The sequence below is a fragment of the Echiichthys vipera genome, assembly GCF_963691815.1.
Source record: "Echiichthys vipera genome assembly, chromosome: 14".
Classification (NCBI taxonomy): Eukaryota; Metazoa; Chordata; class Actinopteri; order Perciformes; family Trachinidae; genus Echiichthys; species Echiichthys vipera.
In genome coordinates, this window is record NC_139839.1 from 24,180,136 (window position 1) to 24,192,471 (window position 12,336).

Sequence of the window (12,336 nt, forward strand, 5' to 3'; positions counted from 1 at the left end):
CCTGGCCTTGCATGTCAATCAAACTGCACTGTCATGAACTGAAAAATGGGGGGTGGGGGGATCTGGGGATAAGCAGTATCTTTGTGAAAGTCTATGTGTAATTACTAACTTACTATAATGACTATTATATACATGAAATATCAAATTCATTCATGTGTGGATTTAAGTCTTTCCTATAATTGTGATTCTGTTTTTTTTTTTTACTTTAATGACACTTCAAAGTGTAGCTGCAGTAGAGCTTAACGTTTTTCTGATGTCACATTCAGTGTAATATGCCCATGTTAACAACACACGTCTCATCAATTGTCAGTGATAATGTTTAATTCCGGGGAAATATAAAGCCACATGCTATTGCTGTGAATGACACTTGAACTTGAGTCATGTATTCATCAACAGTCTTAGCATGGCGTCACAATCTAAAGATTTACCGGCTCTCCTGGTTTATGGCATTTCCCTCTGCCTGGGTCAAATGATCTCATTCAGTTGCCCAGTGCTTTCAAGCCGTATGACTGATGCTTTCAAAATCAATGTGTAATTTGCATTGGGATGTCGGAGGTCTCCCCCTCAGGCCATCACGTCTTTTCATCTGACGACATGAAACTCTTTGAGCTGTGTGTTTTTGTAGACTGTAGATGTGCTTGTGATTAGATTCATTGTTCCAACATGTATACTACACACACACTTATGCATGCAAACACACACACACACACACACACACACACACACACACACATACACACACACATACACACACACACACAGAGGAATAAATAAAGACATTGTAAAGAAGTGCAAGTTGATTTAATTACTACCAAAATTGTTCCAGTCCATGTATGTGACTACAATGAGAATCTATCTATCTATCCATCTATCCATCTATCTATCTATCTATCTATCTATCTATCTATCTATCTATCTATCTATCTATCTATCCATCTATCCATCTATCTATCTATCTATCTATCTATCTATCTATCTATCTATCTATCTATCTATCTATCTATCTATCTATCTATCTATCTATCTATCTATCCATCTCTGTCTAATAGCCAGAATAAAATACTGGATTTTGTCAAACTACAGAAATGTTTCTGAACCGCTTGTTATTTCCTGCTCGTCACATATAGACACTTTTTGATACTCCAGGGTTAAAGGTTTAACCGCATATTTGTCTGATGACCAAGCTGGCATTAGTGCAAATGCCTGCACGAGGTTCAGTAACAAGTATGACTGGCTATACACATTTAAGCAGTTTGAACAACCAACCATTATCAGTAGTTTCATTTCCCCAGAAACTTCTAAATATTGGAATTTGCAAATTTAAGTTATAACATAACTGAATGACTGACACTTTTTAGCCACCAACCGTCAAGGCTCATGTCTTAGAGTATTCCACTTTATAAAGACTTTTTGGCTTAGATCCGACTAATATATTCAAAGTTCATCGGTTGCACAAAGCTATCTAGTTCCTGACTCCCTGAAATCGGACTCATAATCAAAAGATTGTTCCAGCTCTTATTGAGGGAAGTTTTGTTCTTCTTTTGTTACTTAGTCCCACTGGTCAGCAGGTGTAACTGCTTGTTACCATGGAAATATGACTCTTAGTTTGGAGGAAATAACCTCTTTTAGAGATCCTTGGTTCTGAGTTAGTCTGGAGGAGTCACTAACCTTTAAGCTTTAAAATAAACCAGTTTTTCTTGCTGGAAACTGTCCAACTTGCATGAATCTAATCAGAGTAAACATAAGTCTGGTTTAACAACACCACAGTCCACAACAATACAGAAGAGTACACTTGTGGAAATAAGACAGCAGTGTGTGTATATATCTATCCCTCTCTCTCTCTCTCTCTCTCTCTCTCTTTATATGTTTATATCCACTCATATTTGATCTGTTGACCGACCTGAACACAGAACAGAAATGAGTGTGCATTTTTATTACTCAGTGCCACAACAGATTAACCCTAGAATAAATCCCTGACGACTTTCTGTCAATAACCCAATAAAGGGATTTGATAGGTGAAAAGATATATTTAAATACACCAAATGAAACAGACAATGACAGCTGTCAGCTGCAAACTGTTCAGGAAGGGGCAGTGCTCATTGCTCCACGTCTGCACTGGGACACGCATTCATTTTCATTACTCGTTACTACAATTATTTCTCCAGTGCTGCCAGCGACAGCTTCGTATTTCTCTGGCTGATCAGAGGGAAATAAATCTCTGTTACCACGCTTAATTTGTTGTGGACTTCAGAGGCTTATGGCAGACAGAGTGTTGTCATGCTGAGTGATGCACCCTCCTTCTAAACCCCCGTCTGTCTCCTGATATAAGACCATGGTCATTTAGCAGGCACATGCTTAGGGTGGCAGGTTGGAAAGTCATCAATTAATAAACCAGTTTAGGAAGCAAGTTCTTTATAATGCTCAAAATGCTATGACTTCACATTTTACACCTGTGGTGAGATTTAGAATGAATCTTTATAAGCTGTTGGTGTCATTTCCAGAATTTAAATACGATTAGATGTTATGAAAGACACTGATGGATCTAAGCCACCTAGAATGTTCAGCACATTTTAGAATGACTTTTTTTGCATACATTTCCCTGAATGCCTTTTGACAGCTACAACAAAAATGGCAATGAACACGTGCTTTAAGGGCTTTTCTAATGTATAATGTCAGTATACTATAACTAGCTTTCAGACTAACAGGAGGATCTGGGACATGACTATACCTACCTCTTTGATTTATAAATCATTCTATATTTTGTCTTCCAGCGTGAACACACTACAGATTCAAAGCTGCTAAGAATCAGTGTGATTTGGGACACAGCTCCAATTTAAAGCTACACCCTGCGTGACAAATGGCTGTAGTTGGATCACATTCTGGTCTTTTAAAGCTCTGTTGGTGGGGAAACTGATTTCTTAGCTTGTGGGGGGCTGGAGCTTATTCCAACATACTCTGGGAAGAAATTATTGGCAGGGAGAGAAAATACACACCACCATAACACAAAATGGAGACTACATCACCATTCACTGTTCCTAAAAAGTGTTTTCTTCAAATGTCTTGATTTCAGAATGCCTGCTGTATCCTTTAAACATGTTAGGATGATGTAACCGCCGAGAGAGGCAAGTTCCAAAACGCACTCTTCTCACAGCAGGCTTCGGTGGCTGCAAAGATTTGAGATGAAAGTTAATGGAAGAGGATGGATTAGTGAGCAACATAACTCTTTACAACACTGCCATCTGCAGGCAGGGAAGCTGCAGGATTACAGAAGACGATCTGACGGGCCAACATTCAAACATCTCACCCTGAGACATCGCTGCCTCCCTTTAGGGCGTCTTACTGCTGTCGTGATGGAATTTAGACGAGGATTTGGGTTCTCCTCAGATTCAAGAACCAAACAGCCACGGAGCAGAGCCCCGACCCGCTCTCCGTGTGTCTGCTTTATCTCCACACCACCATCAGTCACTCATGTCAAACCCGTGGAGGACACTTTGGGGAACAGCCATTTTATTAATCAAATTTGAACTTTGTGTTAGTTTCTCTTTATTCCAGTGCCACCATGGTGAACACTCATGTTAAAAATAAAAAGTGACATTTTTTTCCGTTAAAATGTATAATCATAATGAAGACAGTTAATCATAGAAACTAATCATAGAGACTGACAGAATGACCTCACAGCATTTTGGATCAAACTCTTCTCCTTTCAGGCTAACTTATAGAAACAGAAAGAACAGAAATGGGCCAGGATAGACAGGAACAAAAAACAGCTTCTTACGTATATCCACATTTTTTTTTAGATATTTCCCATAGACATTATAGGTTTGGTTTGAAGGGGGGATTCTGCTGGATTGTCTCACGTTTTTTTTTCCCTGTAGAGGAGCATCACTGCAATGCAGCAACAGTAAATCTACTGAGGAGAGTGAGAGCCCTGAAGACTCTACCTAGTGCACTGAGAGTAAGGGGATCTATCTGGACACACTTGAGTTGGGGTGTTGTGAAGTGCAAACCATTAGTTCTCTAAACCCTCCCTATTCTAGCTAACATCATTTACCACCCTGGCAAACAAGCAGTGGTAAACTACACCTGAATACATAGCTGGAGTTTTCCGGCCCTGTAAGTATACTCACAACATAGTTATTTTCATCATTACAGTACAGTATAGAGCAATAGTTTTCATATACTTTTCATATCTTTTTTCATATTGCACCATCAGAGAATGGGACACAGAGAAAGATCAACAGAGACTCCATTTCCTAATTAAAACGAGATATGTGCAAACATGACTAAGGACTTTATTAACCAAATCAATTCTTCCCTGTAATATCCACAAATAAAAGTGATTTCTCTTTTTATATATATATTTATAGTAATAAGAATAATAAATCTTCACATTGGATCATTTCATAGTGTGACAAAATGCTCGACTGGGCTGTCCAGCCACGATCGTAATCCTCATTGTCTTTTAATTGGTCAGTCCCCATGCATCCATAGGAAATAGATTTTTTTTTTCTTCAAAAAAAGTAACAATTTGAGAGCAGCTGAAAAGTTTGGACTGGTGTCAATTGCTTTCATTCCAAGATTTCTCCCGAGTTTCATTCAGTGTTTCAGAAGGATATTCCATAGGAAAAAAATGACTCCAAATCGTCATCTTCCACTCCAGAAAAAAAAGATGTCCGGGTTCTTAGGAAAACATTGTAGTAATGGTGATAATAGATCATTTGGTAATCAATAATTAATGATCATTAATAGCTGACAACTAACAATTAATAATCACTGATTAATTATAAAGAATTAACAATAATCAAGAATAAATAATGCTCCCTCGTTACTCAATTAGTTTGGCAAAACTCCAGCTGGAGTCGTTTCCGATGAGTGAATTTTTTCTCAAGTGAAACAAAAAAAAAAGAAATACAAACAAGAGATAAAAGAAAACTCTAAAATAAATAAAAGGAGATTAGTAAAAGTGACCCCGCCCTTGGAGGGGGGCGTATATACAGAACTGCGTGGTGAAAGTCAGTTTACTGCACTTGAGTGTTAAGTCCAGTGTTAGAGTGAGTTCTAGTCCCGCCCTAGGTGCCCCTGCTGTTATACCAGCGTATAGGACTTTGCGTAGGGGTTGCTGCTCTGTTTGAGATGTCCTCGCGAGTCCAGCAGGGACTCCTGGGAGGTGCTGAGCTTGGCGGCCTGGGCCAGCTCTGAGCCCTCTCTGTGGGGGAGCGTGGCTGCAGAGCCAGGCTGCCACTGAGCCACTGGGTCCCTGCTGGCCTGAGGGGCCTCTGTTGGCGTTGGCGGCGCCATGCGAGAGGGCCGCTTCAGTGAGCGACTCTTCTGGGGCTCCAGACAGGCCTGACCCATGGCCGCTCTCTCCCCACTAGCTGTCCCCCTGGATGACCCCGAGCAGGACATGCCTCGGTTTAACAGGAAGTCCATGCGCAGGTATGGAGGAAGGTGAACCAACTCGCCCCCTGCGGGACAACACACATGGGTCAGTGAGTTATAGGAGAAAACACATGCACACCTGACCACACTAACTTATTTTATTTCTTAAATATAATAATTAAAATAGCATCAAACAGCTGTTAAAATGATCAACTTGGAGCTGACTCCATGTGTTTGTTTTAGAAGACTTGGTCCTAGAAAGAGCATCTTTTTACTCACCTTCACCTCACAGGTGATGGATAAACAGCTGTGTCAGCTCATCAAAGCAATACATCAGTAGTTTATTCAGCATGATCACAAAAACATGAAGGCTGTTCTCCTGTGTCCTCGCTCTGACACTGACCTCGTCTAATTTAACTGTAAGATCTTACCCTCAACGTCCATCATGTCACTGTTGACTCCATTAGACTTAGAATATTTGTATTCTATGACTTGGATTGTCTGGGATTTAAACACATCTTCTCCACTGACAGTGGATGCTATTTTTTAAAATGATTCATGTGGCTCATTTAGGTGTACACCCTCAAAGTTTTGGTAAAATAAATCAAATGTACTTTCTCCTTTTGTTTCAACACAGCAGCCATAATGTCCTACCTGCAAGATTTGAATTGAGTTCTCATGAATTATTAGTCAGCAGTGTGAAATATTAAGCACCTAATATTTTGGAATGTCATATTGTATTTAAATCAGACTGGATTTTTGATTTAATGGTATTTCAGTTTCTCTCTTAAAGACTTTAAGCCTTAGTTAAGTGAGACACTCATCAACTTGAATACATTTTATAACACTTCACCTGGATTCTCTGTCGGCATTAGAGGCACAGTTAATGGTTGGATTTCAATATTAGACAGGATGCTGAAGTTTAGAGATTAGTGTTATCAGCACCCTAATGAGGCTAGTTGTAACAAAAGGTTAGCATGCCATGGGGGTTCAGGTTGTGACAGATCTGTGGCCTCACCCGGTCTGTGGGCCTTGGGCACAGCCATGTTCATGACCCGGCTGACGTCCTGAGGCTTGGGCGGGGAAGCAGTGAAGCGGCAGATGCCTGATTCGGACGGTGTGCTGGAGGTCAGGCTGTCGGTGTAGTCGTTGGTGCCTGCCGTCATCTGCTCTGAGGAAGTGTCAGAGATGAAGCATTCGGTGATGGTGAATTTGGCGTGGCGCAGCTGCTCCTCCATCTTGGCGTGCTCATAGGCTCTGGCGAGCTCCTCATAGGTGGAGGACGCGCTCTCTGTTGACACCATACTGCTCCGTGCTCGGTCTGGACATGGGCCGGGGTTAGTGGAGGGATTAGTGTCAAGAGTTAGTGGCTGAATTATTGGGATGTAACTTTGTTAGAATTGTCAACTGATACTGATTCACTGTTAGAGGTGATGATTAGTGTTAGACTGTCACACTTGAAACATCTACCCAGATGTGTTGCTTACCTGTGTCCTGAGATGGGCTGACGCTGTAGCTGTCACTTTCCTTGTCAACAGAGCCTGCAACTCTAGGAGTGGGCAGCCTCCAGTCAGTGCTGAGAGTGTGGGAGGAGACAGGGGGATGTGGGCGGTTCAGGGTCCACTGGCTGGCGTAGCGGTTGCGAGCAGCTGGGCCGGCTTTGGCTGTGCGGCGAGCTGTCGGGTCTGACAAAGAGGAGGAGAATGAAGGTCATGGGAAGGACATGACTTAACCTAATGAGCTCATTATAACAATGGTAATTGTAACACATTCCCTGCATCTGATATCAGTTACCACCAACATTAAAACCTGCAACTTTCTTTTCTGGACACATGCAGCCATCCAAAAGCCAACACTGCTGATTCCTTCCCATGGAGCCGACATGAAAACTGTTTTGGTTTAGTAAATTTCTGTCAGTCAGCAGTTGAAGGCAGGTTATCCAGCAGCTGTCACTCAGCTCAGGAGCTGCTGACAGCAGAGACCAAACCGTTCTCTCTACTCGTCGTATTCAGAGACTTCGGGTTCGTCAGGTGCCGACACTGAGCCTATAACTTGTAGCTTGATGTTATAGAAGCTACATGGGCTCACTTGTTATGTTTTTGTTTTACGCTGCTTACAGCACTTTTTTCTTACACTGCTTACATATGCTATTGTTCCTGTCTTATCTGTCCCCTTGTCACTGTCTCATGTATTGATATTGAGAGACAACTTTCCACCTCAACGAGAAATATCGTCACATTTTAATATCCTGAGATCTCATGGGACGATATCTCACCACACTTCTACGAATAATAGAGGCTGACATACTGAGAATAAGACGAAGACAAACAAAAAAACCTCCAGCGTCCGTTTTATCATACCTGCCAGAAGAACCTATTTTTCTATAAGAAATGATATACCCACTGATAAAGGAGAAGGCTGAAAGCTGAAGGCTGAACCAACAATTCAGTCAATGTATATCTTTGCACAGTTGGCAATGTGCAAAGATTTGCAGCAATGTGCCAGCAAAGGCAGTGAAGAAAAACAAGACTGAACAATATAGGATATAAAATAAAACTTGGCTGGGCAAAGGTTTTATGAGGAAGGAAATTGTTTTTGAAATATTTGTTTACAAGAAAACTCCACAGGGTACCTTTAAGTACATGCTCCCAAGGGTGTATGTTAATACTGTATGTGTGTTGCAGTGTGAGGAGTATGTTGTTTGTGTGTGTAGGTGACTCCTGAAATCGCTTGCAGGCGTCGCTTCATTTTGTACAAATGCATTCAACATACACCAGAGGTAAACAAAAGACAAGTCAAAGTAAAAAAACAACAACAAAATAACTGAAGGAAAAACACAAAAAGGAAAAACAAAAACATATGTATTGTATTTTATGTCTTATAAAGTAAAAGAAAAAGCGTCCGTACTGGACTTACTGGTTCCTGGTCTGGCATCAGACACATCTACCAGTGGACCGGTGGCCTGGGACAGGGACTGGTAGTGGACTGTGTGGGTGACTGTGGACGACTTCTGTTTCTGGGTCTCCCCGAAGTCGTTATCGGTCAGTAACACAGTAGATCTGTCGTCTGACAAAACAAACAAAAACAAGCTTAGCACTACAATGACTAGGTTTGTTTTCTGTATGCATTACTGAAAAACAAAAAAAAACATGCAGTTTCTTAAAGGGCAGCAGTAGACTATAGTGTGTACACACAGCTGTGTGCTTACCAACAGTTTCCATGGTGTCTCTCTCCTCGATCAGGAGCTGGGCTCTTGGGATGTCAATGTGCATGCGGAGCGTCTGTTGCTGTTTGTTAACTGGCTCTGCTGGACGTGTGTTTTTACTGAAGAGCAAAAAACAAAAGAAAATGCTTTGTTATCAGAAACTCACGTCGTAATGAACTAAAGTGCTGTGTGCATACGGAGATACTCTGGGACCGTTCTTACCTCATGAGCATCTCAGCCAAACTTTTTGCATCTGGAAAACAAACAGAAAATCATTTGACTTGTTGAACATGAGGGAACAGACGGTAAAATCTGTCGATGACTTCTCTCCTCTCACCTCGGAGCCTCTTGAGCCTCTGCTCTCTCCTCCTCCTCCTCAGCACCAGCAGCCCGATAAAGATTACAACAATGCCCACCAACACACAGGAAATGGTCACCATCATCTTCAAACCTTCCCCGCCCCCAGAGTTTTCCTCACTCACATTGGGTGCCTTCACCAGAGGTGCGATGGTACCTGTGGAGAAGTCATATGATTCCAGTTATGACAGATACTAGTGCTCAACCCACATGGGCCTTTATACATTATTTACATCACAGTTGTTGTAGGAATCCCAAAAATAAAACCATTTGATTTGTGTCATTGAATGATAGCTGCTAAATGAGTTATTCCATCGAGACCATCAGCAAGCGGCTCAAGAGTTTATCATTTTTCCACAAGCAATCATGTAATCATGTACAGTGATCCCCCACAAGCTGCTTCACTCTGTTTTCTCTATTGTGAACGGTTTACCGAATGGGCAGTAATACCTAGTGATGTCCAAACTAAGCTTCATGAAGCATTAGTTGTATTTGTTGAGCCCACTTGATGAAGCTCTTGTTTTAAAGAAAAGGGCCCCATTAATGGTGATCCATTGTGTTTTCAACCCTTTGTTGAACAGAGAGCTCCAACTTGTGGACTCAAATAATGAACATGGTTCATGAAGCTTCAGTTAGACATCACTAGCAATACCTGTTTCCCATTCTGCCAAACTGTACTGAAATGCAAATGAACCCACCCTGCATAGCTAAATGCTCAGCCTGATTGTTCTCTTCAGCTCCAGGACGTTAGTGAAGGTGAAAGTGAAGTGTATGGTCTTCGTGGTATATTATTTATATAGCGCTTTTATCCAAACGCTTTACAGTTTTATTTTATGTAATCCTCTTTGCCTCAAACTACTTCTGTTAGCCAGACTCAGTATGCTACAGTTAACATAGGTGCTTTATACTAGATTGTCTTCTTGTTCAACCATCAGTGTCACTGTTCCTATTATACAACCTCTGCAGCTGCTGCTGAATCATGCAGGTACAGTTCCCTGCTACTTTCAAGAGGCAAGAAATGAGGTGTGAAACAGTATCGTCCCCTGCTACTGTGTTAACTCACTGCCATCATAGCTGAGTGTTGCAAACTTGACTCTCTTCTCAGCGTAGCCGGCGCTGTTGTAGACTTTCATCTGCAGCTCGTACCAGGTGGCCTCCTGCAGGTCATACAGGATATAACTCTTGGTGAGGGAGGTGCGCTGTGCCGTAGTCCATGTGGGCAAGTCTACAGGCCGGTACTCCAAAGTGAAGGAGGTGATTGGGCATCCGCCGTTATTCCAGCCATTCAGGTTGAGCTTGACCCGAGTGGCGTTGATGCTAGTGAATAGCTCCTGTTCTTTAGAGTACTGAGGTTCTGTAGAGAGAAGGGAGGGAAAAGGGTCAGTGTGTTAAGAGAGAAAGAGCCTGTACCTACCTGTACAACAAAGCATTTTGCTAAATGCCTTTTATATGTTCTCCTTTAAACTTATTACTAATTTTTCTTTTTAATTTTAATTGTTTTCTATTCTGCTCTGTAGCACTTTGAGATTGTTGAATGTAAAGTGCAATACAAATAAAATGTATTATTATTATTATTATTGTTATTATTATTATTATTTTTATTAAGAATGCCAGCAGCCGATGTGCATAGTGGGGAATGAAAATGATCCAATAAAACAATCACAAAGAACAAGAAGAAATGTAGGGTTCTAACTAACAGTTATGTCCATTAATCTGCTGATTCTTTATTCAATGAATCATGTAATCACACAGTCAAAGCTGATGTCTTCAAATGTCTTTTTGTCAACAATTCAAAAGCTGATCAATTCTGTAGAAGGCTTGAAAACAGAAAACTGAAGCCGAAGCCTTCTGGCCTTTTTCCTTAAATGACGCTTTAATAATAAAATCAATCATCAAAATAGTTGCTTATTACTTTTACGTCCATTAATTCCATTGAACATTAGAGCGCTAATAAAATGTTCCTTGTTTTAACAAGTTACGCTACATTTCATAGTGACTGGTTCATTTTATATTCAATTATAATATTAGGAAAGAAAAAGGCAATCAAAAATCATAAATCGCTTTATTGTATCATAATTCATTCTTCAAGCAGGGGTTTTTCCTCTTATTTAAAAGGGCATTATAGTATATGTTATTAGAAAACTATACTGTATTCATCACGTGCCTAATGATTATGCCTCAGGAAAGTCTCATCAATAAATAAATAAATGAATATTTCAGTGTCAAACCACTACTATGATTCCTCCACTTATAAGGATAAGGACTGCAGATCAAAATCTAAATGATGAATATTATGTGCCTGTTTGTTCATACCTTTCCCATGGGTCTTTGCTTCGATGATCTCACTGATGCGTCCTGGCCCCACTGCATTCTGGGCTGTGAGTGTGAACTTGTACCAGGTGCCACACTTGAGGTTCTCCAGCCGATAGGATCGCTCACTGGGACTGATGGCGAAGTTCCCCCACTGCTCGCTGTTATCCTCTGAGTACTGCAGAATGTAGCCTGGAAACGGACACGTGGGGGGAAATGAATGCTAATGAAGAAAAAAAAACAACAGAAACAAAAACACTGAAAAAGACAAACAGGTTTTTGTCTGTCTCACCTCTTATGGAGCTGCCTCCGTTGTCACCAGGGATCCAGGACAGGGTTATTGAAGTGGTGGTTGTCTTGGTTACTGTGAGGCGAGGCTGGTCAGGTGGAACTAAAGAAAAGGCCCACAAAAAAGTGATTATAAGGACTATAAATATGTAACACCAGTCCACAGGTGCAGCAGGCTCAAAACACCACCTGTGTGTGTCGGTATTCTACATTCTGATGGGCCTCAGGGTTGATACAGAGTCGTCGTATGTCTTACCTTGAACTTGCAGGTTGAGGATGATCTTGTCCGACCCAAAGCTGTTACTGGCCACACAAGTATAGTTCCCAGAATCCTCTGCTTTCACTGTGCGAATAACAAGGCTGCCGTTACCATGGACGCTGCGCCGACTGTCAATCACAACAGGTGCTGGGGTTCCATTGCTGAAACAGAGATGTGTTTAGAATTCTGTTTTCAGTGTCATGGTTACTTTGAAGAGATAAAACACCTACTGCAGCACCTTAACACCTTCTACTGTACTCACATCTCCTTCAGCCACTTGATGGTTGGGGATGGATCACCCACTGCTTTACAAGGCAGCACAATGTCCCTCATCCAGGGGGTTGTTACTGTCCTGTTGAAGGTCAGGATCCGAGCCGGAGCTGCAAAAACACACACATGCTTCATCAGCCCACTGTTTGCAGTAACAAATGTGTTGTTGTTTTCTAAATGATTTCAGAATGAGTTGTCCTTTCATATACTCTCTAACCCTTTAGCTCACTGAGTCAGGGAAACATGCTCAGGGCCACACTCTGATGGT

The 12,336-nt window shown here is 41.4% G+C and overlaps 1 protein-coding gene across 2 annotated transcripts in view; it reads right to left on the minus strand.

Moving 5' to 3' along the window:
* Positions 1–5,085: 5,085 nt before the first annotated feature.
* dscama (Down syndrome cell adhesion molecule a) overlaps positions 5,086–12,336 on the minus strand; it is a gene marked incomplete at both ends in the record, with an annotated part of 97,193 nt that continues 89,942 nt past the window's right edge. Inside the window, 12 exons of one of the 2 annotated variants that reach the window (XM_083927356.1) lie at positions 5,086–5,465; positions 6,398–6,700; positions 6,867–7,064; positions 8,296–8,445; positions 8,588–8,703; positions 8,807–8,837; positions 8,922–9,098; positions 10,005–10,295; positions 11,255–11,443; positions 11,544–11,642; positions 11,796–11,959; positions 12,061–12,178. In XM_083927356.1, the coding sequence (XP_083783482.1) occupies positions 5,086–5,465; positions 6,398–6,700; positions 6,867–7,064; positions 8,296–8,445; positions 8,588–8,703; positions 8,807–8,837; positions 8,922–9,098; positions 10,005–10,295; positions 11,255–11,443; positions 11,544–11,642; positions 11,796–11,959; positions 12,061–12,178 (2,216 nt within the window). Of the gene's footprint in view, positions 5,466–6,397; positions 6,701–6,866; positions 7,065–8,286; positions 8,446–8,587; positions 8,704–8,806; positions 8,838–8,921; positions 9,099–10,004; positions 10,296–11,254; positions 11,444–11,543; positions 11,643–11,795; positions 11,960–12,060; positions 12,179–12,336 lie in introns of both variants that reach the window. The other variant, XM_083927355.1, reaches the window with a different exon arrangement.